This window comes from Bubalus kerabau, chromosome 1, assembly GCF_029407905.1.
Source record: "Bubalus kerabau isolate K-KA32 ecotype Philippines breed swamp buffalo chromosome 1, PCC_UOA_SB_1v2, whole genome shotgun sequence".
Lineage (NCBI taxonomy): Eukaryota > Metazoa > Chordata > Mammalia > Artiodactyla > Bovidae > Bubalus > Bubalus kerabau.
The window spans coordinates 97,736,249-97,763,985 of NC_073624.1; the positions used below are offsets into that span (position 1 = coordinate 97,736,249).

Below are 27,737 nucleotides of genomic sequence, written 5' to 3' on the forward strand. Positions count from 1 at the left end.
AGCTCCAGGAGCTGGTGATGGACAGGGAAGCCTGGCGTGCTGCAGTTCATGGGGTCTCAGAGTCGGATACAACTGAGCGACTGAACTGAACTGATTATTTAAAAAATTAAATATGCATCTAATTTAAATTAGAAAATAGTTTTTTATTATTTCAAAACTTGAAACTGAATCATTAAGTCCTTGAAAGTAGATACTTAATCTTGTACTTTTCTATTCCTCCTCCTCAATGGCCTACCTACACAACAGTAGCATTAAATGTACTTACTTTCAAATATGCAATAATCATTTTGTGCTTAATATTGAATTCCTTAATGGTAATTGTTTCTAAAGAATCTTGACTCCAGAAAGGATTTTTGGAGTAGTCTGAAGCAATCACTTTAGATGAGGAAACTGAGGTCCCCAAAGGAGAAAACTTCACCTGGGAAACCCTAGTATAGGTGACTTTTCCACTTGTCCTGTCTTCTAAATGGCATCTCTGAAAACGCAGCTCTGGAGGGACAACAAAGCTCATCGTCTCTGGAAAACGGGAGGAGGCCACAAGGGGGAGCTTCAGACCTGCGCATGCGCAAAACCAACTCCGCCTGCCGCGCGTGCTTGGGAACTTTCTGTCGTCGGCTCCCTGCCGCTGAGTGGCTGGTTCCGCCGGTGGGTTTTCCGCGGCGCGCCGGAGAGGCGGGGCCTGCAGGACAAGATGGAGTTGCTGCAGGTCCTGAAGCGCGGGCTGCAGCAGGTCAGCGGCCACGGTGGCCTCCGCGGCTATCTACGAGTCTTGTTCAGGTAGGCGGCCAGCCATGCTCTTCGCTTCTGGGACTGGACTTACCCTGGCTGGTTTCTTGGAAGGGGGTTCGGGCTTGGGTCACCTTGGAGAATCCGCAACTCTTCTCAAGGACAACCGGCCAAGTCAGCCTGGCTTCCCCCGGGCGGAAGCCTGTCCCGGGGTCTCCCGGAGACGGGATCAAAGCCGGCTGTAGAGACAGAGCTGTGACATAGAGGTGAGGGCATGTATGGGCTGCACCCCTGCTCTGCTTCCTGGAGAGTAATGAGCCTGCCAAAAGCTCACACTGTGTGACCTTGGGAAACTTTTGGGGTTTTTTTCCTCCTTCCTTTTCCTTCCGTGTACTGTAAGGAGTTAAACGAAGTGATTACAGTTTTCCCCGACTAGTCCTTCAACTCGATGAATTGGACGAGCAACATCGTCCGGGGAAACGGAGTTGGAGACCTAGAGCCGAATGAAAGAGCCAGATGTTCGTATCATTTTAAGATGAAACACTTTAATTTCCAGGTTTCCTGAAGTTTATTGCTAACTTCAGTGCCTCAGACATAGGGATAATAGATTTTTTTAAAGTAGTCTTGTAATTTGAAGGTATTGCGTGTAAATATTTAGTGTATTTAAGGCACATCAGTTGGCTCAGTTTCTCTTCTCTTGTGCTGGAAGTATACAATCGGTGACCATATCCAGCATCTCCTCGTTTTTCTCCTTGCACAGCTGCCTATGTTTGTGAAAGTTAATATTCTCTCTTTTACCTATGTGTTGTAAATAAAGAATCTTTCCAAAATGTCTGTTTTCTTTTGGACATTCCCAGGGCAAATGATGTGAGGGTTGGCACATTAGTGGGAGAAGACAAATATGGAAATAAATACTATGAAGACAACAAGCAGTTTTTTGGTAAGTGCAGTATTTTGGGGTATAAGTAATGGGGGTGAGATTGGGATTTGATTTTACTTTGTTTTCCGTAATGTATTTTTACAAGGTACTTGTAAAAGGATGAAGAACTCAATAGAAAAAAGAAAAAGATAATCCATAGGAAAAGAAAATTAAGTCACTAACAAAGGCATGAAAAGATGCTCATTCTTATTTTTTATTAAAAGAATACATGATTTTTTTATTTTTCAATTTTTATTGAAATATAGTTGATTTACAGTGTTTCAGGTATACAGCAAAGGGATTCATGTATACATGTATAAATACACATATTCTTTTTTTACATTCTCTTCCATTATAGGTTATTACAACATATTAAGTATAGTTCCCTCTGCTATATAGTAGGTCTTTTTTGGTTATCTATTTTATGTATAGTAGTGTGTATATTTTAAATCTAAGTTCCTAACTTATCCCTCTCATCTTCACTTGTAATTACAGAAATGCAGTTCAAAAAAACAGCGTTATCTTTTTTCACCTGTTGAATTTTGAAGCATTTGCCAATCTGATGAATACTTACTGGGGAAATGCCATGAGTATATACATTAGGACGTCCCTGGTGGTCGAGTGGCTCTACTGCATGCTCCCAGTGCAGGGGCCCAAGTTCAATCCCTGGTCAGGGAACTAGATCCCATATGTCCTAACCAAGAGTTGACATGCCACAACTAAAGATCCTGCATGCCACAAGGAAGATTGAAGATCCCATGTGCCACAACTAAGACCTGGTGTAACCAGATAAATAATTTTTTTTTTTTAAGTATATACGTTAGTACAGTCCTTTTGGAGGACAGTCAGTAAATTTTCTTAAAAGTTACGTTGCACATATCTTTTGTCCCAGCAATTCACTTCTAGAATCCACCTTAAATGTTCTTGCAAACCAAAAACAACCATTGCAGCATTGTTTTACTAGTAAATTCTAAAAGCAACATTAATCGTGCATCAATTGGATACTGATGAATTGCATTTTTAATAATACTTTGTTGTTATTAAGAATGATATAAACCAGTACATTTTATATAGAAAGATGTCAAAGTTTCTTGTGTTTGTAACACAAGAAGCTCCAGATGCAGAACAATTTGTTGCCTCACAGGAAGAAAATTAAGCTTTTTGTGTTCATATGCCAAATGCTGGAAGGAAATACAAGAAACTTAGAAGTATTATCAGATGGTAAGGTTTCAATATTTTGTTCCTCCATGTTAAAACTTTGAAGTTTACTTAATTAACGTCTCTCAGCCCCAGCTTCCTCATGTTATAAAGTAGCATCATAATAATAATATTTGCCTCATAAACTTGTATAAAAAATAGATTAAAAGTGAATGGGAGGAGCTTATCCAAATGTAGGATTTATCAGCCTCAACAAGATTAACACTGTGGGTCAGATACTTCTCTTGTGAGGGGCTGGTCTGTGCATTATGGAATGCTTAGCATCCTTGGCATCGACCCACCAAGTGCCAGAAACACTTCCCTTCTGCAGTTGTGACAACCAAAAATGTCTCCAGACTTTGCCAGATGTCCCCTGGGGGACAAAGCTGTCCCCTGTTGAGAACCACTGGCCTATTGCTCGGGCTGTAAGTGCTCAAAAAATACTATACTACTGTTGCTATTATTATTACCTTCTTGAAGTGTTGGAAATTTTTTGCCATGTGCATTTGTTACTTTTACAATAAAAAAAATTATCTTTTGATTGAGATTAAAAGTATCAGAGAGGGAATAGTTAGTCTTTATCCAGCGGAAAAACTGATAAGGTGAAATACAATGGCCTTGAGTGCCATGTGCTTTCTAAACACATATAACGTACATTATCTACCTTAATATTTAACATCTACTGGAGGTAAACACTTTAATCCTCCCCCTCCCTCGTTTTACAGAGGAAACTTGGTCATAGACCTTAATAATATTTTTAGGAATATATAAATCATGTATCCATGTGTGATTGCATTGGATGCAAGTTGGTCTACAAGGGGTAAACAGCAGTATCTTAACACTCTGTAACCATAATTTTGTAATATTTAGGCAAATCATAGTTCTAGGCCTGCAGTTGATTTTAAGAGATTATCAAAAAGCTGTTTTTTTTTGAATAGAGAAAAAAACTGAGGCCCAAGAAAATGTCTTATCCAGAAGGAACTTAATTAAATAACAGCTAGGTAGTGGCAGAGCCCCAGGCCAAAATTCTTTCTATTCATCGCTTTGTTACAAACTCGTATAATATTAAACTTCCTTCATTTTTTCCCCTTTTCTTCTTTCCATTTTTGCCTCACATTGGAAATATCTTTACTTTTGCTAATTTAAAAAATGATACATTTTGTTGTAAAACATTGAAACTTAGTGTATGAAGTGAAAAAGGAAAGCTTCCTTGTCGCATAGTTTTACCTCATTTTAATAGTATTATATATATATATATTTCAAGATTCCTCAGTGCATGTGTAAACATTCATTTTTTAAAAATTATGTCATGCATGTTGTTTGTAAACTGAAATACTTTTACTTAAAAATCATGGGTCATTTTTCCCATAGTAAGTTGAAGGTATCTACAGCATTCTTTTCTGTTTGAACACTTGTTTTGTGTTTTCTTATTTTACAAATTTTCACACCGTTCTTTTTAATAGCAACAGTGTATTCCACTGTATGGAAGAACCATTATTTTCTGGGATAGTTCACTATTGGTAGACACTTTGCCTTCAACTTTTTGCCGTTAGAGACAATGCTGCAGTGAGCTTGGTTGTAACAAGATCCACATTCACTTGTTTAAGTATCTAAGAGTGAATTCCTGTAAGTCGGATTGCTGAGTCTGCACATTTAAAATTTTGATATGTATAGATTATGAGATTGTTAAAGCCCAGCTCTATCATGGCATCATTTTGCTTATTGGCTTAAAATTCATTACAGGGATGAATTCAGTATTCCCTTTGTGGGGGTGAGGGCAGTGAGGAAGAGATGAAAGAAATTAATGTTTATTATGCACCTATGTGCTTGATACTAAACTAGGTGTGTGTGTGTGTGACATTTAGTTTTCATAGCAACGTTAAGATGTGGGTATAATCATCCACTTTTAATAGATAAAGAAACTGAGGCTTATAACTTGCCTAACAGCCATTGATAATAAATGACAGTCTTGTATAGCACAGGGAACTCTACTTAACACTTTGTAGTGGCTTATATGGGAAAAGAATCTCAAATAAGAGTGGAGATATATATATATATATATAAACAGATTCACTTTGCTCTACACCTGAAACACATCATTGTAAATCAACTATACCCCAGTAAAAAGTAAAAGAAAAAAAAGTGACAGTGTTCATTAAAATACAGGCCTTTGCCTAACAGTTTTGTAAATTGTGGTTAGGCTCTCAGCTGTTTCATAGAAATTTGTTAAAACGTGTAGCCATACTATTTTGATAACATGAGCTGTTCTACTTATCTAACCATCATATATAATGCTTGCTTATTATGTAATAACCACCAATTTCCTAAAGAATCTCTGATGGTTATTTAAAAATATTTATATGGAAACCTGTTGCTCAAGTGTGATTGCTGTGAATACATTTCTCTTGCCCCAGTTTCAGGAGGAGCACTCTTCTCTCCTGAATACCCAGAATGACTGGGAACGTATTCCCCTTCCCTCTCTGATACCCGCTTGGCAGGGCACCTGGGGGAGAAGCCAGGGTTCTGCACTGTGGAAAAGGCCTGAGCTCCACCCACAGAGCAAGTCCATTGCCCAAGAGGGGTTTTCCTGAGGTGGCCTCTGGGTTGTTGATAAACTTTGCCATGTACTTCCTGGAGTTTACCTTCAATAATACACCCGGGTCTCTCTAGTTCTCTAACTTTTCTCTTACATAAGAGCATATAAAAGTCTTTTCTTAATAAAAAGCTTACTTTGATACTACGCAATTACGCTGTTTCAGAAAGCTGGTCTTTATCTCCTCGCATCTCTCTAAACTACACGTTGATCTTTCCATCCAGGCAGACACCGATGGGTTATATATACTACTGAAATGAATGGCAAAAACACATTCTGGGATGTGGATGGAAGCATGGTGCCTCCTGAATGGTAGGCTGCATCAGCATTTTATTTTATATAAGTTGGCAGTATTACACAAATATTTGTTGAAATTCTATTGCTAAGTTAATCGGTGGTGTTCTGAAAGCATCGGTCCCAATTGTGATGGCTGTGTGACTAGTTATCCTAGAAGTTAGTAGCTTAAAACAACAATAAGTATTTATCTTGGGGTTTTTGTGGGTCAGGAGTTCAGACAAGACAGAGCAGGAATGGCTTATCTCTGCTCCAGGATGTCTGAGGCTTCAAGGGGAAGACTCAGAGGGCTGATGATGGAATCATCTTGTTACTGATTACATCCCATGGACCCTGACTGAGATTGACTCAGCACAAGCTTTATTCACTGGCCAAAGAGTGGAGAAGCAAGAACATGCTCACAGATCAGCTTCTTGCCCAGGTGGCAGTAGTTGTTGTTCAGCTGCTTAGTCGTGTCTGACCCTTTGCGACCCCCAGGGACTGCAGCACGCCAGGCTTTGCTGTCCTTTACTGTCTCCCCAAACTCTTGCTCAAACTCATGTCTGTTGAGTTGATGATCCCATCCAACCGTCTCATCCACTATTGCCCCCTTCTCCTGCCCTCAGTCTTTCCCAGCATCAAGATCTTTTCCAGTGAGTTGGCTCTTTGTATCAGGTGGCCAAAGGATTGGAGCTTCAGCTTCAGCATCAGCCCTTCCAATGAATATTCAGGATAAATTTCCTTTAGGATTGATTGGTTTGATCCCCTTGCAGTCCAGGGGACTCTTGAGAGTTTTCTCCAGCACCACAGTTAAAAAGCATCAGTTCTTCAGTGCTCAGTCTTCTTTATGGTCCACCTCACACATCCATACCATACATGACTACTGGAAAAACCATAGCTTTGACTAGACGGACCATTGTCGGAAAAGTGATGTCTCTGCTATTTAATATGCTGTTCAGGTTGGTCATAGCTTTTCTTCCAGGGAGTAAGCATGTTTTAATTTCATGGCTACAGTCACCATCTGCAATGATTTTGGAGCCCAAGAAAATTGTCACTGTTTCCATTGTTTCACCATCTGTTTGCCATGAAGTGATGGGATCGGATGCCATGATTTTAGTTTTTGAATGTTGAGTTTTAAGCCAGCTTTTTCACTTCTTTCACCTTCATCAAGAGGCTTTTTCGTTCCTCCTCACTTTCTACCATTAGGGTGGTATCATCTGCATATCTGAGGTTATTGATATTTCTCCTGGCAATCATGATTCCAGCTTGTGCTACATCCAGCCCAGCGTTTCTCATGAAACTGCATAGAAGTTAAATAAGCAGGGTGACAGTATACAGCCTTGACGTACTCCTTTTCCTATTTGGAACCAGTCCGTTGTTCTATGTCCCGTTCTAACTGTTGCTTCTTGACCTGCATACAGGTTTCTCAGGAGGCAGGTAAGGTGGTCTGGTATTCCTTTCTCTTTAAGAATTTTCCACAGTTCGTTGTGATCCACACAGTCAAAGGCTTTAGAATAGTCAATGAAACAGAAGTAGGTGTTTTTTGGGAATTCCCTTGCTTTTTTCTATGATCCAGGAGATTTTGGCAATTTGATCTCTGGTTCATCTGCCTTTTCTAAATCCAGCTTGTGTATCTGGAAGTTCTTGGTTCACATACTGTTGAAGCCTAGCTTGAAGGATTTTGAGCATTACTTCTCTAGCATGTGAAATGAGTGCAATTGTGCAGCAGTTTGAACATTCTTTGGCATTGCACTTCTTTGAGATTGGAATGATAACTGACCTTTTCCAGTCCTCTGGCCACTGCTGAATTTTCCAAATTTGCTGGCATGTTACTGAGTGCAGCACTTAAAAGCATCATCTTTTAGGAGTTGAGATAGCTCAGCTGGAATTTCATCACCTCTACTGACTTTCTTCGTCATAATGCTTCCTGAGGCCCCATGCCTCTCCAGGAGACTCTCATACACAGGCAGGTCTGGCTCAGTCTCTGCTCCTTTCCCTGGGGTCCTGGTGCACACAAGGTTTTTTTGTGTGTGTTCTCCAAGCATCTTTGGCTGGTATGAGGATTGATTTTAAACTCGATTGCAGCCCTCCTACCATCTTGTTGCAGCTTCTCCTTTGCCCTTGGATGTGGGGTATCTTTATTTTGGTGGGTTCCTGTTGATTGTTCAGTTGCAATTTTGGTGTTCTCTTAGGAGGAGATGAGCACATGTCTTTCTCCTCCTCCATCTTACTCAAATCAGTGGCAAGAGGGATTTTTTTTTAAAAAGTAAAGACAAAGGGAGGAGAAGTGAGCCTAATGGTGGGGAGGCATATGCATTAGTCTGCCAGGAAAGGTAGGGCTCCCCTCATCCTCAGGGAGTGGGGTGCCACTCCCTTTTTATCCTTTTTTTGTTATTAATGTCTGGTCATCACTGTTGGTAGGTGTGCCATTTAATATGTTAATATCATAGAAATCAATGTATAAGAAGACTCAGGGTTATTATAGTTGGAGGTCAGATTCATTGGTTGGTCTCATCTGGTTCCATCTGTGTTTTTGCTTGTAGCTTCCTTTCTTATCTCTGTACCCTTTAACTTAAAAATTTATATTCACTTTTACTAAACGTGTGGGTGGAGGTAGTGGCTTGTTTGGCTGGTTTTAAGCAAGGACAACCTGGTCGAAGGTGGAGGTTGGAGGGTTTGAGCAAAGACCTGGAGCAGCTCTGACAACAGTCTGGAGATATGTTCTGTCTCCGTCTGGCAATTGATGCTGGCTTTTAGCTGGGGACATGGCTGAGTGTTGAGTTGGAATACCCTCAGGTAGCCTGAGCCTCCTTAAGCAAATGCTCTGAGAGGGAGCGCCAGGCAGAAGCCATGTTGCTTTATCTGAGTTAGTGTTGGAAATCATCCAGTACTTAGTCTGCATTCCCTTGGCCAAGGCAGTTAGAAAACTCTGTTCATGTTTAACAGGAGAGGTGTAGACTTGCTCTTGATGGAGAGGTATCACCAATCATATTACAAGTTGGGTTACATAATGGTGTGGTCATCTTTGAGGAAAAGCAGGATGCTGTGGTATCACTTGGCCATAGTGAAGAGAAAGCCTGAAAGAGCTGTGGCCCTGATCTTATTCAGCAGTTCAACTTAAAGCACATTCCTTAACCTCTCTGGAGTTTGGATTTCTCATCTGTTAAGTGAGATTCCCTCAAATTCCTTAGGTCTCTAAAAACTATGATTTCTAATATGTCTATTTTAAAAATGAAATTTCAAATCCGCTTACTTGAATTACCAAATTTTTAATAAAAATAGTTCAAGAAAAGTATTTATATCGATTTCATAGATTGCTGGTTGATATACTCTAGAGATCCTTTCTAGAAGATCCTGGTCTAGAAAATTTTACAAAAAAAACACACACCTAAAAATAAAGTATCAGGTTAATTGTGATCTTTTAGTTGAACTTGATCGTCAGAAGTAGTTTGGGGCTCTGCTGAGTAGAAACTGAGATAATCTCATAGTATTCACTTTCATTCTAAAGGCTCAAGTAGGAACCCAGGCACTGAGTGAGTGGCGGAAGTGCTGCTGTGAGACGGCTGGGGGTTCTGGGCGCTACAGTGAGCTGAATGCATGCGTTCTGTCAGGGCAGCGTGCTGCTCCCTCTCCAGCTCCACCAAGTGGGGGTGCAGCCAAGGATTTCCAGATACGATTTTTCAAGAGAAAATGGAAATCTGTATTTCTTTATGAGATTTATTTTCTGTTTGTTTGTTATTGAATGTTTAATACAGCACTGTCCAGTAGAACTTTCCATGATGATGGAAACGTTCTATAACTGTGCTTTCCATTGGGGCTTCCCTGGTGGCTCAGTGAGTGTTAAAGTTAAAGATTCCACCTGCCAGTGCAAGAGACGCAAGTTTGGTCCCTGGGTCGGGAAGATCCGCTGGAGAAGGGCGTGGCAACCCACTCCAGTGTTCTTGCTTGGGAAATCCCATGGACAGAGGAGCCTGGCAGGCTACAGTCCGTGGGGTCACAAAGAGTCCAGCACGACTTAGCAACTGAACTACAACAAAACCACCAGCCTCATGTAGCCCAGAGTGCCTTGAAATGCGGCTAATGTGACTAAGGAAGTGAACTAATCTAATATTTTATTTAAATTGAACAGTCTACTTGATTGGACAGAGTAGTTTTTTTGTTTTTTTAAATATTATGTGAGCTAAGGAAAGTATGTTTATAAGGATTCACGTACACACAGTTTTCAACTTGTGGTCCCCTGCTTGGACTGCTTAGAAGCATTTACCCCTGTCAGTGACGTAGTTTGAAGACTACAGTATTGAAGTGTGTCTTTAATAAAACTCATTGGCTCTTAACATGAGAAAGCAGCACTGATGTTATTTGAGGCTGGATTTTTGTGCTCTTTTTAATGGGAAACAATAATCTGTGGTCTGTGAAAATGTGAGGAGCTGTGATTTTAGGTCTGAAGCTATCTGCCTGCTCTGAAGGGGCATTCTGTGTGTCAGGGGCACTATTTGAGACCACGATCTCAAAGTGGAGTGTTGGCTTTAGGTGACAAGGTATCCTGCAGTTTTCATTTATTTAGTTGATTGTTTTGGGGAGGGGTTGGTCCCGAGAGTGTGTAGAAGGTCTGTGGGCTGTCTTGTTCAGATGGATGGCCATCTCCTTCAGAGTACCTATCTAGATTAGGGGTTGGGGGAGGGAATTGATTTAAATTATGTGGGATGAAACACATTTTAAGCCATTAAATAGTTAAAAATCTGAAATGATAAGTACTATTCAGCCAAGCCAGTCCTTTTATATGTAAGATCTGAGATCACATAAAAAAGAAGCTGAAAGCTGTAGAAGAGAATATCACCCGCTAGGGCACTGCCTGGGGGCAGTTGAGGATACAGAGCTGGGTTTCTTTGTGGAGTGGGGCCCCCTAAGTTCTGAGCACCTTTGAGGACCCTTGTTTGTAAAGGAAGCTTAAAGGCTTGTGATGAATCTGCCTTGGAGAGAGTGGTTTGGATTGGCTCAGCTGTTTGTTTCTCAGAACCCCCTTTTCTGAGTGAGTGCAATGCATTGTAGAACTCTAATCTTACCTTTGATTTGATCCATGAATAAATCTGAAGTTGGGTTGATTTTTCTTTCATTAGAGAGCCAGGTATTACGTATAGAGTAATGAACTACAGTCTGTCATCTTTATTCATTCAAATACCTATGGCAAAAAAAACAAAACCAAAAAACTTATGGCGTGCCTACTGGATGCCAAGAACAATTGTGGGCACTGTGAATACAACAAGTGAGTGAAACAAAGCCCTTGCTCTCATGAGAGGAAGCAGAAAAACAAATATGTATTTTAGGAAACAGTAAATGCAAGGGAGCTGATATTCATAAAGAGTGAGGGCCTTCTCTCAAGGGGGAGGTGGCTGTTTTATACAGGGGTTAGGGAAGGCTTCTTGAAGAAGTGACATTTGAAAAGGGGAGGGGACTGAGGTGGGGAAATGAAGAGTTCCAGACAGCGGAAACCACAGGTGCAAAAGCCCGTTGTGTCTGAGATGTATTGCTTGTATTCAGAAGAACAGCAAAGTGGCCAGTTGGGCTGGAATGGAATGAGTGAGGGGAGGATGTCAGGAGACAAGGAAGGAGAACTAGCTAGGGCCTACAGTAGCTACATCTGCATGTGGATCTTATAAGTCATGGGTAAATCCTTTGGCTGTTTTTTTAAAGTTCTTAGAAAGTCACTGGAAGGCAGGATAGAGTGTGATCTGTTTTACAGGTTTTTACATTTTATTTCTTTATTTAGTTTTGGCCAGGAGGGGCCTTCTTTGCTGTGCGTGGGCTTTCTCTCGTTGCAGTGTGGGGGCTGCTCTTCGTTGCAGCGTGCAGGCTTCTCATTTCCGTGGCTTCTCGTGTTGCGGAGCGCAGGCTCTCGGGCACGCAGGCTTCAGTAGTTGCGGCTCGCGGGCTCTTGAGCGTGAGCTCAGCAGTTGTGGCACACAGGCTTAGCTGCTCCGTGGCATGTCAGATCTTCCTGGACCAGGGATGGAAACAGTGTCCCCTGCATTGGCAGGCAGATTCTTACCACTGTGCCACCAGGGAAGTCCTGTTTTACAATTTATTAAAAATTGGGAACAATCCCAAATTTTCTGAAAAGTTCCAAGTACTTGAATCATTTCAAAGTAAGTTTCCAAAATGATGTCATATTACGACAGAATTAACTTTAGTATATAATTCCTACAAACAAGTACATTCTCCTACATACATAGCTACGATGTAACCGTCAAAGTTAGGAAATGAACAGTGATATACCACTGCGGTGTAATGATCAGACCCTGTTTCAGGTTTCATCAGTGTTCCCAACCATGTCCTTTATAGCAGGAGGGTCTGGTCATGCCTTTCATGTAGACCTCATTTCTCTCTAGTCTCTTCCACACTGGATTGGTTCATCAGTTTTTCCTTGATTTTTATGATCTTAACACTTTACAAGATTGCAGGACAGTTGTGTTGTGGAGTGCCTCTCAGTGTGTTTCCTCATAACTCCATGCGAGCTGTGCATCTGTGGCAGGAATGTCACGGAAGCAATGTCAGGTTCTTCTTGTTGCATTTTATTAAATGGCTTCTGATTTCCCCAGATTTCTGCATTCTCAAGTTACTCATTTTCCCTTTACAATTAGCATTTTGTGGGGAGAAACTTTGAAGTTATATAACTATCCAGTTACTCAAGAAACTTCCATTTATTTATAGCAATATGAACTGTTATTTTAATCCATGGGTTATAGTCCCTTAATGGGCCTCCCAGGTGGCACTAGTGGTCAGGAACCTGCCAGTGCAGGAGACACAAGAGATACAGCTTCCATCCCTGCGTCGGGAAGGTCCCCTGGAGGAGGGCATGGCAGCCTGCTCCAGGATTCCTGCCTGGAGAATCCCCGAGGACAGAGGGCGCTCTGTCCATAGTGCGGGCTGCAGTTCATAGTGTTGCAAAGAGTCAGACACAACTGAAGCAACGCAGCAGCAGCATAATCTGTTAATATAATTTGTTCTTTTATTGCTCAGATTGAATAAATTTGACCAGTAGGAGTCCATTCAGTCTGCATTTGTGGTCCTTTTAAAACATCTCCAGCATTCTTGGAGCACATTCTTTCTGACAACAATTTTTCCAGGTTCATCTTATGTTTTCCCCACCCCACCCATGAAAACAGCCATTTCTTTGAGGAGCCCTGTATTTGTTTTGTTTTCTTGCTGTTTTTCCGTATAGTATTTAGAAACTATAATAATATCTAAGTGCAAAGTATGCTCACTGCTGTTGGGACATCACTGCTCCCAGGCTCTCTCAGTGGACAAGCTAAGTTGGCTCTAACAATTCTTTGTATGTGTGTATACATCTATATCTCTGTCTTTTTTAGTCTACATATTGAAAACCATGCATCCACAGCAATGCCACTGAATCCAGTCCAACACCACAGGTTATATTCTAGCTTTTTCTCTTTCCATATTTCTGTTTCTTTTTTTTTTAAATAGAGTTACTTATTTGATGAATTCCACTCTATGTATTGAAGTTCTCATTGCTTCCTTCCCACTCCCCACCTCTGAACGCCCTTCTTACCCCACTTTGCTTCCAGCACCCCACATCAGCTTGGCAACTCCCCCTACCTCCCCACAAGGATGCCTTCTTCTCCCCGTGCAGGCTTTGTCACCTTACTAGTCTATTGCCACACTCCTCCTCTCCACCCACTGTGCCAAGCAGACAGATGCTTACTTTGCTTAGCCCCAGCTAATGGCTCTTGGGGGCTTTCCTGGTGGTACAGAGGTAAAGAATCTGCCTGCCAGTGCAGGACCCGCAGTAGACGCGGGTTCATTCCCTGGGTCAGGAAGATCCCCTGGAGGAGGAAACAGCAACCCATCCCAGTATTCTTGCCGGGGTATCCCAGAGGATGGACAGAGGAGCCTGGTGGGCTGTATAGTCCCTGGGTTCACAGAGTCAGGCACGACTGAGCACGCACACACCGTTGTCTACTCCTGTGTAACAGATTTTTCAAATTTAGTTTAAAGCAATAAACATTATCTTACAGTTTCTGTGGGTACGAGTTTGAGTGCAGCTTAGCTGGATATTTCTGGCTTAGAATCTCTCACAAGGCCACACAGAAGACACCGTGTGTTTGCTGTTCAGTTGCTCAGTCATGTCCGACTCTTTGCGACCCATGGACTGCAGCACGCCAGGCTTCGCTGTCCTTCACCATCTTCCAGAGCTTGCTCACACTCATGTCCATTGAGTCAGTGATGCCATCCAACCATCTCATCCTCTGTCATCCCCTTCTCCTCCTGCCTTCAATCTTTCCCAGCATCAGGGTAATTTCTAATAAGTCAGCATCAGGTGGCCAAAGTATTGGAATTTCAGGATCAGTCCTTCTAACGAATATTCAGGGTTGATTTTCTTTAGGATGGACTGGTTGGATCTCCTTGCAGTCCAAGGGACTCTCAGGAATCTTCTCCAACACCACAGTTCAAAAGCATCAATTCTTTGTCTCTTAGCTTTCTTTATGGTCCAACTCTGGCATCCATACATGACTACTGGAAAAACCATAGCTTTGACTATATGGACCTTTGTCGGCAAAGTAATGTGTCTGCTTTTTAATACGCTATCTAGGTTTGTCATAGCTTTTCTTCCAGGGAGCAATTGTCTTTTAATTTCATGGCTGCAGTCACCATCCACAGTGATTTTGGAGCCCAAGAAAATAAAGTCTGTTACTGTTTCCGTTGTTTCCCCATCTCTTTGCCATGTGAGGCTGCAGTCATATTGAGGTTTACATTTGGAAGGATCCACTGTTCAACTCATTCACAGACCTTAGAACACTCGTGTGGGCCTCCCCTCAAGACTACCTCATGATGCGGCAGCTGGTTTTCCCAGAGTTACAATCAGGAGCAGATGAAAGGGAGCACCATAGTTGAAAGCTGCAGTCTTTTTAAACCTGATCTCAGAAGTGACACCCCGCACTGGTGCTGTATTCTGTTGGTTAGAGTTGAGTCGGTCGGGCTAGCCCAACAGTCAAGGAGAGGTATGTCCACCAGGAGGATGTGGTCATTGGAGGTCATCTTAGAGGCTGCCCACCACAGAGACTCATTTTGAAGTGAGATGGACTCATCTAGATTTGCTGATAGATTGGATTTTGAGAGAAAAGGGTAACTTCAAGATTTTGGCCTGAACTACTAGTGGTATATTAGCTGGGAAGAGGAGGAGCAGGCAGAAGGGGAGAAGCAGAATTGGAAGGGGTAATCAGGAGTTCTAGCTGAGATGTCTGTTAGAGTGTGGTGGGTAGATAGTTGAAAACATTAGTCTGGAGGTCAGAATAGAGGTTGGTGCTGGAGATAGGACTTCAAGTGTGATTTTACCTAGCATAGTATGCAGTTTTCATAAATTATGGGTAAAAGGGTTGAGAGACTCTGATCTTCAGTTAAATATCTAGCTCTGTCACCCTGGAAACCAGGTTAGATTGTATCAGTCATAGTGCTGGATAAAACTGATCCTTGATTGGCAAACTGCATCTAGATTGAGAGGACTTGCAAATGCCTGATGAGTCAGCTATGTTTGGGCTCCCCTGTCTTGTTGCTCTTAGAACCGGTATGTCCCTGCTGGGAATGGCAGTCCTGAAGCCGTACCTGTGTAGTTGTTAGCAGAGATGTTAGCTTTTGTGGGCGTGAAGCTTTAAAGTTAGGGCAGCTCCAGCACCTGCCTCCTGTGGTCCTCATCTCCCTTGAGCCCGTGCTGTGTCATCTACAGAGTCAAAGATGGATGTCTCAGTGAGCCTTGTCCCCGGACGAACTACTGCAAAGACTCCCTCTGGGAGCGACACCTGATGTGTCCCTGTGTTCTCAGGCTGTGGCTCCCGTGCTTGGCCCTGCTGAGTTCTCAGGGGCCCTCTGTGGCCTCTGACAGTCTCTGAGTCTGTTGAGTAGTTACATAGTCTCACCTGGGGAAGGATTTCCCTTCAGTGGCATCCTTTCAGTGTTTTTGGTAGAACCAGGGCATATTTTTAATGAACTTGTAGCTCACTTCGGAGAAGGCAATGGCACCCCACTCCAGTACTCTTGCCTGGAAAATCCCATGGACGGAGGAGCCTGGTAGGCTGCAGTGCATGGGGTTGCTAAAAGTCGGACATGACTGAGCAACTTCACTTTCACTTTTCACTTTCCTGCATTGGAGAAGGAAATGGCAACCCACTCCAGTGTTCTTGCCTGGAGAGTCGCAGGGGCGGGGGAGCCTGGTGGGCTGCCATCTATGGAGTCGCACAGAGTCGGACACGACTGATGTGACTTAGCAGCATCAGTAGCTCACTTAATGTTCCCCATCTTTGTGGTAACATGAGAAATTGTGTGGGAAAATGAGTTCATTTTGTCGGTCTTGTCTCAAAGCTTTCATTTTCTTTGACTGTGTCAGCAGTTGGTAAGGTCTGTTAGTAGATAAACAAAAGGTATCCATGGTGGTGCAAACATCTTGGATGGGCAGTGGAGCCACTCGAACCTTGAAAATTAAAGAAAAAATTTATTGCCTAGAGCCCAGCACAGCACCCAGCTTACAAATAGTTCATGCCATTGAGTGAATATTTATTAAGCACCCCACTATGTTTCAGGTACTCATGGGTTTGTACATTAATACGGATGAAAATATATGAGCCTGTCCTGGAGTTTATAGTCACTTAATGAGTACTGGCTGGTAGACTAATACTATATTGTAACTTACTATGTGTTATTTTTCTTTGTTACAGTACCTTCCTTTTCTTATCTTTTTTATTCATTTAAAGTGAAAGTGAAGGCGCTTAGTCCGACTCTTTGTGACCCCATGGACTGTAGCCTTCCAGGCTCCCCAGTCCGTCCAGGCAAGAGTACTGGAGTGGGTTGCCATTTCCTTCTCCCAGGGGATCTTTCCGACCCAGGGATCGAACCTGGGTCTCCTGCATTATAGGCAGATGCTTTTAGCGTCTGAGCCACCATGGAAGTCTTTATTCAATTATGAGGTCAACAATTAGATTTTAATTTCTCCTTTAACTTGACTGAATAGAATACTCAAAGTCTTTATTTCAGTGGATTACAAATACTGTCTTATACCATTTTGGAGTACCCTTAATTTTATCTTTAAGTTAGCTAATTGCCACCATCTATACAGTAATGCATAATAATATTTATTTTCATTTTTATGGTAGTAAACCAAGTAAATAATCAGTATCTACATGAAATTTGACACGATAAAATGTTGTTGAATACCAATAGAAAGAAAATTTGGGCAGTTTTTTGCATAATAGTATAAAATTGCTGTTTTCATTTATATCAGGAGAAACAAAGTTTTGTTTGTGTGTGGTTTGAAATATTTGAACCCTGAAATCCTTTGAGCCAAGTTAAAAAAGAAAAAACCATGGCTTGCCTGGATTTTTCTTTACTGTGGATATACTTTTTTCCCACTTGGTGGCACCTTCTGTTCATTTTAAAGTAACATGTCCTTCCTTCTTCCGTGTAGTGCACTGGTCTCTCCTCCCCATATATTAATTTTTCTTATTAAAATTAACGGTTAAATTACTCAAGTAATACATAAGTACTTTTTAAAAGAAATTATAGCTTATTTTCAAAAGTTTTCGCTTTTTTTTTTTTTTACAGAAAATAATTTGTCCTTGAAGATTTTTTTAGTGCCATGGTGACATTGACAATGGCTTTTGTTTTGTAGGGTTAATTTATTTAGGGTACCTAACACAGTCCATAGGGTTGCAAAGAGTCGGACATGACTGAAGCAACTTAACACACACACATACATACACACAACATCATTTTAGTCAGCTTTTTTTTTTTTTTTTCCACTTGACAGAAGATGTTCTAGAAGCCTTTTAGAGAAGTGAGGTAGCAGGAGGGGAGGATTACCTGGAGATGATTACTTCGGGCTTGAGAGACTGGGTGGGTGGTGGTACCTTTCATTAGGATGGGAAGACTAGGAGAAGGGTAGCCTGTGAGGGTGGAGGGTAGGAATCAGAAGCCTCCTTTTTGGATGTAGGAAATTTGAGATACGTGCCAGAAATCCAAGTGAACAATTATGTTAAGTAAACAGCAGGATAGATGAATCTGTAGTTTAGAACAGAGGTCAAGCCAGTAAAGAATAAGTAGTTCTAGCAAAGTAAGGATTGGAGAAAGAAATGGCAACCCACTCCAGTGTTCTTGCCTGGAGAACCCCAGGGACGGGGGAGCCTGGTAGGCTGCCGTCTATGGGGTCACACAGAGTCGGACACGACTGAAGCCACTGAGCAGCAGCAGCAGCTAAGTAAGGTGGAGAAGGCAATGGCACCCCACTCTAGTACTCTTGCCTGGAAAATCCCATGGACAGAGGAGCCTGGTAGGCTGCAGTCCATGGGGTCGTGAAGAGTTGGACACGACTGAGTGACTTCACTTTCACTTTTCACTTTCATGCACTGGAGAAGGAAATGGCAACCCACTCCAGTGTTCTTGCCTGGAGAATCCCAGGGACGGGGGAGCCTGATGGACTGCCGTCTATGGGGTTGCACAGAGTCAGACACAACTGAAGCAACTTAGCAGCAGCAGCAGCAAAGTAAGGAAGACAAGAGAAATGAGCATTTCAATAATCATAGGAAGTCTAACTGTGTTGATTTTTGCTGAGAGATTAAGTAATATAAGGACAGAGAAGTGTCCATGTACATTTGGCAGTATGAACTTCATTGAATCTAAATGGAATCTGTTCTTGAACAAAATGTGGAGAGATCAGAAAAATTTAAAAAAATCTGTTGGGTGGGCAGGGATAATCCACATACACCCCTAAGACGCAACCACTGTCAGCATTTGCCATATTTCCTTTAGTCTTTTAAAATAAATGTTTATGTTAGTTGTGTTCCTAATCATTCAGTTTTATTTACTCTTTTTTTTCAGCATATAATATAAACAATTTTCCTTTTTAAAAAGAATCCTTATAATCATGATGGTAAAAATGTACAGTTGTTATAGAAAACTTGGAAAATCCATAGAAGGACAAACAAAAATAAACTATAATTCCTTAGCCAAGAAATAAGCACTGTTAAGGTTTTGTTCACTGATTGAACACATACCAGTTTGTCGGCTTTTGAGTAGAGAAGGAATGTTTTCAAAGGCCCTCAATGTGGAGAACAGGATATAGTTTATTGGTCACGTCTTCTTTAGAAGATTTGTGATTATAAATATTAATAACTATATATAGGTAAATGTGTGTATACAAATATATTTGTTATATACAGTATTTCATTTCCCTTCCCCCTCCCCTCACTTACTATAGCACAGATGTTTTCACTTAATATGCTGCTTGTCAGTTTGAGTTTTTAGTGTAGAGGGGCTTTGAATATAGACAGGACTAATGGCAATTTGGGTTTAAAATGAATATTCTATTAACTATAGCTGCAAACTTTAAAATGTAGTTGCTCTTAAGCTTTGAGGATTTGTTTATGAATAGGATAGCAAGATTAGTAACTTGAATATTTGTGCATAAAAATAAAAAACAATTATATTCTCTTGTTCTTTGATGAATGGTTAATAAACGCTAATGGAAAGAAATTCTCCTAAGGAGTTATCTCCACTTGCAATGTTAGTTAATTACATCCCTTAAAGCATTTTAGGGCACATTTATAAATGTAATATATTTGATTTTTTAAAATATCTTCAGATGCCCAGTGTAGGTAGGTTAATGAACCTTTCAGGCAAAATGTTCCTAAGCCATTAAATGACTCTTGTTTATTCAAGCCAAAAATTTAAGGGTCCTTTTAAACTTTCTCTAGGAACCATTCTATCAGCATGTTCTTTCTGCTTTATCTTCTGAATATATCCCATGCCTAATCACTACATCTATGGCTGTTACCCCAGTCCAGAACACAGGAATGTCTTGCCTGGACTTCTGCAACCACTTAACTGGTTGGCCTACATTCTTACAATATACCAGTATTCCCAGCATACTGAATGATCGTGTGTGTGTGTGTGCGCGCTCACACGCGCGTGCAGTTGCTCAGTCGTGTCCGACTCTTTGTGACCTTATGGACTATGTAGCCAGCCAGGCTTCTCTGTCCATGGAATTTTCCAGGCAGGAATACTGAATTGCATTTCCATTTCCTACTCCAGGGCATATCCCTGACCCAGGGATCAAACATGTTTCTTTGCATGTCCTGCATTGGCAGGCAGATTATTTACCAGTGCGCCACCTGGGAAGATGATTAAGTGATTAGAGTGATTATTTTAAAATGTTAACTCAGATTATATCAGTACTCTGCTCAGAACTCTCCATTGGCTTTCCATTATGATGAAAATTAAAATTCCAACTCCTTACTTGGTCTGCAGGGCTTCCTTGATAGCTCAGTTGGTAAAGAATCAACCTGCAATGCAGAAGACGCTGGTTCGATTCTTTGGGTCGGGAAAATCCACTGGAGAAGGGATAGGCTACCCACTCCAGTATTCTTGGGCTTCCCTTGTGGCTTAGCTGGTAAAGAATCCACCTGTAATGAGAGAAGCCTGGGTTCGATCCCAGGGTTGGGAAGATCCCATGGAGAAGGGAAAAGCTACCCATCCCAGTATTCTGGCCTGGAGAATTCCATGCACTGTATAGTCCATGGGGTCGCAAAGAGTCGGACACGGCTGAGCGGCTTTCACTTCACCCGGTCTGCAAGGCCATATGCTGTCCTGGCCCTTCCAGGTCTGTGTGCCCTGCCCAGTTCACCACCCTGCTGACTCTTGACTTATTAGCCACATTGGCCTTCTGGCTTTTCCTCATGGAGTGACCACACTCCTACCTCAGTTACTTTGCACTGGATGTTTCCCCAGATTGCATGGTTCATGCCTGCAGGTTGTTCAAGTGTCTGTTCCAGTGACTTCTTAGACTGCCCTAGCTGAAACAGCCCCATCCTTCTCTCACGGTTTGTTTCTGCAGCTGCCATGCTTCTTGGTAAGAATCTCGTTCACTGTTGTGTTGCTAATGCCTAAATCAGTGTCTCACACGTAGTAGTCGCTCAGTAAACTTTTGTTAGATGAATGTGGACATACTGTTTTACTTGAAACAACTGTTATTTTGCTTTTTGGATACAGTAATTTTATTTGCTTCTGCTGGCTGATCCAAAAATGGTATATCTGTCACTTGTTTCATAGCTTTTGTATGAATTTGAAGCTGTAATATATTTACCTCTGAGTTCCACTCTAACTTCAGCCTGTCCTTTTTAATATCTTGTCCCACTGAATTGTATCTTAGTCTTTTAGAATATTATTTTTCTAAATAAATTGCCATCTCTCAATTCCAGAGAATATTGTCTTCCTCTTGATATATCTGCTCAGTCTGTCCTTCTTCAGATAGTAAGTGTTGTATAAAATACTCTGAATTGAAACAAGTGTTACTCAGTACAGTGGGTTGCAGGTTATTTTCAAAATAGTTCCTTCCTAATGTTTATTTTCTGTTCCAGAAAATGAGAGTATTAAGTGGCTGTGTTTTAAGAAACTATAAAATGCAGGTTTAGGTAGATATGTAGGTGTTACAGAATATTGCTTTATAATAAATAACACATTTTATTCACTGTTCAATGTAACATTTTACAAAGATGTGTTGTTGGAAAATTTCATATCTGATTGTGGAAATAAACTGGGTAGTTTGGTGAACAAAGAACTATCTGCAATTTCCAGACAAAATCTATTTGATGTTCACAGGTTATCAAAGTATAAAATATGCCACACATAGTCATATGTAGAAATTTTTGAGGTTTCTAAATTAGAAAAACAGTGTGAACCTTTTCTATGTAACTATAGTGAAAAACATTGTGCTGTGGAAGTGACAGGAAGAATTCGCATTAAGGTAGACTGAGAGAAACAGCCTATCTGCCACTAAAACATTCAGTACATTAAAGAGAGTGATTTTTTTTTTTTTAAGTGATGGTCTAAAGTGGGGTGAAGTGGGGTTAGAAGTAGAAGAACCTACTTATAGTCTCAAATAAATGACAGATTATTTCAAGGAGGATTTAAAACCCTGCTAGTTGTTTTGAATCTCTAGTTGTTTTGAATTAGGATTTTAATTTTTAATAGCTTTCTTTGGTCTTACAAAGTAGTACATGTTTGTTACAGAAAATTCAGAAAATCACAAAGCAAATAAAAGTAACCTATTACCCTACCACACAGAGACAAAATACTGTTGATATTTTGATATATATTCTTCTCATTTCCCCTTTTCCTGTGCATATATATCCTTTGCTTTTGTTTTTAATGTAAGTGGATTTTTTAAAGTGATAGCCTGTGTTTGAATCCTGGCTTCACTATCATGGACAAGTTATTTTTAAACTCTTGGTGCTCTAGTTTCCTCATTTATTAAATCAGGTTAATAACATCTGTCTCATAGAGTTGTTTTAAGAATTAAATGAGTTAATATTTATAAATTGTTTAGAACAGTGCCATGACTTACAAATGCTATCTACTATTGAAACTCCAGTACTTTGGCCACCTCATGCAAAGAGTTGACTCATTGGAAAAGACTCTGATGCTGGGAGGGATTGGGGGCAGGAGGAAAAGGGGACGACAGAGGATGAGATGGCTGGATGGCATCACTGACTCGATGGACGTGAGTCTCAGTGAACTCCGGGAGTTGGTGATGGACAGGGAGGCCTGGCGTGCTGCGATTCATGGGGTCGCAAAGAGTCAGACATGACTGAGTGACTGATGTGATCTGATCGTTCAGTAAATTAAGTAAATAACCTGCTTTTTAAGCTTAATATTTGGTGAGCGTTTTCTCAAGTCATTAAAATATTCTCTGTTAACATAATATTTACTAAGGCTTTAATCCTCTGTCATGTGGCTATGGCCTGAGTTAAAGTATTCCCTGTATTATTCTTGGTTTTGTTTTTTCTGTGTTTTTACTATTATAAGTAAAACTTTGGTCAGTATCCTTGTATGTAAGTGTTTATCCACACATCCTATTTTCTGTGGCACATTCCTACAAGTAAAATTGCTGAGTCCAGAAGTGTACATGTTTTGTAAGTGTTTGATACCTACTGCCAAATTACCCTCAGTTGACATTCTCAGGGTAAATACATTCACAGTATGTGAGTTTGATTTCTCTATAACTTCACCAATACTAGATATTATTTTATTTTTAAATCTTTACCAGCTTAGCAAGTAAAACATTATATCTTGTTTTAATTTTTATTCCCTTGGTTAAAATTTTTTATCTTTTCTTTTTATGACTTATCTTTTAACATCATTTATCTGTTTTGCTATTGGATGTTTAACTTTTTCTGTTTTGTAGTAATAGATTAACTACTTTTCTGTATATTTCTCCATTTCTTTTATTTTTTAATCTTGTTTTCAGAGTTTTAGGACATAAACATATTTCAATTTTTATGTAATAAAATTACCATTTTTTTTTCTTTATGGCTTTTGGACTTTGATGTTAAGCTCAGAAATGGTCCTTCATATTCTGTTAGTATCAACACGTCTTATGAATATAAATATTCTTGCACTTTTTCCTCAACAAAATTAATTGTCCTAGCATAATTTATTGAGAAAAATTTACTTTCCCCAATAATTTGATATGCCAACCTTACTTTATATATCCTTAAGTCTAGGGGATTTTGTTCTATTATTATAGTTTTGTACCAAATTCTTAGTACAGAGTTTTTGTACCAATTTTTATATTGTTCTAATGTTTGTGACTTTAAAGGCTGGTATTGCCAGCCTTCCTGATTGTTGTGTTTTCAAAGTGTTCTTAAGATAGGCTTGCAGCTGATCCTTAGAATTATAATTGTCAAACCCTATTGAGATTTTGATTCAGATTGCATTTAATTAAAAACAGTAGTAGCTAAAGAAGTTTGAGTTGGCTATTTTGTCATGAATTGTCTTTGGTTTTTATTTTGTTAAATATGTCAGTCTTATCCTGTGGTTAGCTGGATCTCAGGGTTTTGACAGATACTTCAGTGCTCTCATCATCCCAGCCAGTTTTCATCTGTTGCTTGTATGTAAGCTCCTGATCACGATGTTCTTTTCGGCTACTGGGAAACTGTTCAAGCCTCAGCTGTGTGACATACGTGCTGTGGGACCTTGGGAAGGTGGTTTCAACTCTGTTTCCTCAGTTTTAAAATACAAAATACTTAGTATTAATTTAAGTGATTGAGTGGTATGCATGAGAATTTTTCATAAACTAAAGTGAGATGGAGTAATAATAGTTTTAGTATAATGAATATTTTTACCTCAGAAAACCATCTGGAGGGGTTTGTGTGGTTTTTCTTAGTCTGTCTTTTGAAAAGTTGAAAAATCTTTGTTGTTTCTAGGCTCTGTAATGTTAGGTAAAAATATCTGAAACATGAACACAGATTCCAGCCTTGATTCCCAAAGTTAACAATGTTTATTATCCAAGGAAAAGATTCAAAACTGCCTATATTTCTGTTGCTGTTATATTTCTGAAAAGGAAAATTAAACTTTGTATCTTTGTTATTAATATCCATCTTAAAGATTGTTTACCATCTTACAATCTGTTTTATATGGTGTATATTTTTATTTCTTAAATTTCCTATTAGGCTGTTTTATTCTTTCTTCAGAAATAAATCCCTCCATTTTGTACTTAGAGTGGCTAACAACCTCAAACTTAGGTGAAGTAGTATGTTTTCAAAGAAAGAGAAGCTCGTCCTTTCCCGTCCTTTCTACACTTCTTTTTGTGTTCCAGTCTTTCTGTTTTCTTCATTAACAACTGAAAATTGGATCAACCACCTGTGGGATTTATTTCCATTTGAGTTGTGTTGTAATTGTGGTTTAATATCTTTGTTATTAATTTTGACATACTTGAGTATATTTGAGTACTAAGTTTTTCCCAAAGTGTAATCTGTTTTCATTACAAATACTTATCTCTTTTGTATTTATAACTTTTTGCCTTTCTGCCAGTCTCCTTATTTGTAGTCTTACTGACTTTATCATCAAGTTTAAGTTTATATTTTGTTCTGTAAGATAATAACAATGATATAAAGTTGAAGTGGGTCTGATGCCAGCTCAACACAGTTTTTTAGGCAGTACTCTTAGTCCATTGGTGCCTTTAATTAATTGGAATAAAAACGACCCAAATGAAAACCTGTTTGTGCAAACTCTTCAGTGTGAAAATCTAAAAGATATTGTTTCTTTATGCTTTATTTAATAATATAGTTAGAAGGGTTATATTAGGCTAGCAGATTATAAACATTTTCTTATTTCTTGTAGCTTCTTATTCTAACATAATGAGAATAAATTATTGTTTATTCATTCCCTGACTCCATTCAATAGTCTTACTAGATGAACATTTTCAGATTTTATGTGTTGGCGGTAAAAATTTCTTTTAGTTTTCTTTTTCCTTTTTTTGGCCTCACAGTGCAGTCTGTAGTATCTTAGTTCCCTGACCAGGGATTGAACCTGGGCTCTTGGCAGTGAAACTGCTGAGTCCTAACCACTGGACCACCGGAGAATTCCCTCCTCTTTTAGTTTTCTATCTCTTTTTAGCATTTTCTATCTCTCTGTGAGCTCTCAGTTAAGTTACTGAATAGGCATATAAAAGCTTTGGACTCTGCTTCTTTAAATATCATTTTAACTTTCAGGAGTCTTGATGACAATTATTTGAATAAAAATGGCTCAGACAGTAAAGAATCTGCCTGCAGTTCAGGAGATCTGGTTTCAGCCCCTGGGTTGGGAAGATTCCCCTGTAGAATTCCATGGACAGAGGAGCCTGGCAGGCTACAGTCCATGGGGTTGCAAAAAGTCCAACATGACAGAGCAACTAACGTTTTTTTGAACACACTTTTTTGTAGTTACTTAGGCTGACTCAAAAGGCAAAAGTTAAATATTTCTGCTGTGCCTTAACTTACATAAAACCCCTTGGTAAGTAAAAGCTTTGGTTTTCACAGCTAATCCCTCCTGTCTCACCACTGGTGTCTCATAATGTCATGGTTTATTGGTCCAGGTTACTTTCACTAATCCCCATTTTCCTTTGGAGGATGTAAGAGAGAAAGCAGCCCGGTGGGTTTAGATTTCCTCATTCTTCATTGTGTTAGCTGGTCATGATGTAATTATCTTTAGACACAAATATAGCAACTGTAATAATATCTTATTGATCTTAGACAATTACCTAGCTGTATCTATCAATTACTGTTAGCAGATATTCTTAAACTTACATAGCCTCATGCATTTTTCTCATTAGCTTTCAGTTCAGTTCAGTTCAGTTGCTCAGTCATGTCCGACTCTTTGCGACCCCATAAATCGCAGCATGCCAGGCCTCCCTGTCCATCACCAACTCCCGGAGTTCACTCAGACTCACGTCCATCGAGTCAGTGATGCCATCCAGCCATCTCATCCTCTGTCGTCCCCTTTTCCTCCTGCCCCCAATCCCTCCCAGCATCAGAGTCTTTTCCAATGAGTCAACTCTTCGCATGAGGTGGCTAACGTACTGGAGTTTCAGCTTTAGCATCATTCCCTCCAAAGAAATCCCAGGGCTGATCTCCTTCAGAATGGACTGGCTGGATCTCCTTGCAGTCCAAGCTTTAGTCTTAGTTATTTTACTGAAACTTCCTTGACTTGCCCTTTCCTCTCTAGCCGGGTAATCACCCCTCATCCCACCCCAGCCCTTTTTTTCCTCAGGAGCTGCAATTCTATGCCTGTCACCTCATTCCCTTTTCTTATAGAGTCATCTTTGTCTTAAGAGCTCGGAATCTTGTTATGAATTCTCTCTCCCCTTCCTTTCCCATATAAATTCAGCTTGGTTTTCTGCTCAGTTCTACTCTTTGTCCCTTGGACTTAGTTTCTTTCTTTTCTGTTATTAGAGAGTTTTCTGTACTCCAAGGAAACGCCCGGCTACCTTCTTTAGGCCAGATTTCTGGCACCTCCCCCCAAGTATCTTTTTACAAACACTTGAAGCTGAAACACTCGTGAACTTTGGGCTGTGGTTGAACAACTTTATTATAACAAACTGTATGTTCTCCAGTGCTCAGACTTAAGCTTTGACTTAAGATGCACGCAGAGACCCTCTTCTTTGACAGGAGCCTGAAGGGTTTCAAACTAGAGCTTCATGAACCAGAGCATCCTGAGCATGCTGAAACCGTGGAGGCAGCCTCTAGCATCCAATAGAATAATGCTGTACGTCATCAGTTCTAAACTACATTTTTATATCTAAAATTAAGATACATGTTATAATCAGTAGTGCCACAATTAGCAGCATCTTCTTTTCTTTCTTAGTGATACATAAAATAATGGTGAATCTTAAAATTGATGGGGTCCTAGATTTGATGACATGTAATAATCATAAAAGCAGTAGCTGACATTGATTGAGTACCTGCCATGCACAGGAGTTTTTCTAGGTATTATCTGATTTAATCCGTATACTTTTCTTAGTAAGAATGTTCAGATGAAACAACCAAGGCATAGGAAAGTTCAGCTAGTTAGAGCTGAGATTTGAGCTCAAGCAACGTAATAACTTGAGAACTGCTCTCTTAGCTCTCCTCCTCCTACACTAGGCTACCTCTTCATAACTGTCTTTTTTTTTCTCTCTCTCTCTTTAAGGCATCGTTGGCTTCACTGTATGACTGATGATCCTCCAACAGTAAAACCACCTACTGCTCGTAAATTCATTTGGACAAACCATAAATTCAATCTGAGTGGCACTCCACAACAGTACGTACCTTATTCCACCACTAGAAAGAAGATTCAGGAGTGGGTCCCACCTTCGACACCTTACAAGTAAAGACGACGAAAAGCAATTTACATGTAAAATATGGGGCTTTTCCTATAATTGTACTGCTTACTGTTAACTTGATTAAAGTTATTTGATTAAGCAGTGTCTTTTGTGCTTTTTTGCCCTTAACTTTATTTATCAGCTGCAAAATAGAAGCTTACAAACATGAGTAATTGAAGTAGACTTCTGTTGGGGCAGCCGTGCAGTGTACAGTCCCCCGTCACCTGTGAGGTTGTCTCTGTGCTTTGTGGCCCTGCCTTGCTGCCGTAGCTGATTGACGGGGGAGACCTAACTCTGAGTTGAGCCAAACAGATCTTCTCATGGGAATTTGAAACTTGAATGGAGAGACTAAG

General features: G+C 40.2%; 1 protein-coding gene across 1 annotated transcript; it reads left to right on the forward strand.

Annotated features, from left to right (window-relative positions):
* Positions 1-619: 619 nt before the first annotated feature.
* Positions 620-27,486, forward strand: NDUFA12 (NADH:ubiquinone oxidoreductase subunit A12). The gene is made up of 4 exons (XM_055585304.1): positions 620-777; positions 1,584-1,666; positions 5,660-5,747; positions 27,213-27,486. The coding sequence occupies exons 1-4, from the start codon at positions 692-694 to the stop codon at positions 27,391-27,393; spliced, it is 438 nt and encodes a 145-aa protein (XP_055441279.1). The 5' UTR covers positions 620-691; the 3' UTR covers positions 27,394-27,486.
* Positions 27,487-27,737: the final 251 nt, after the last annotated feature.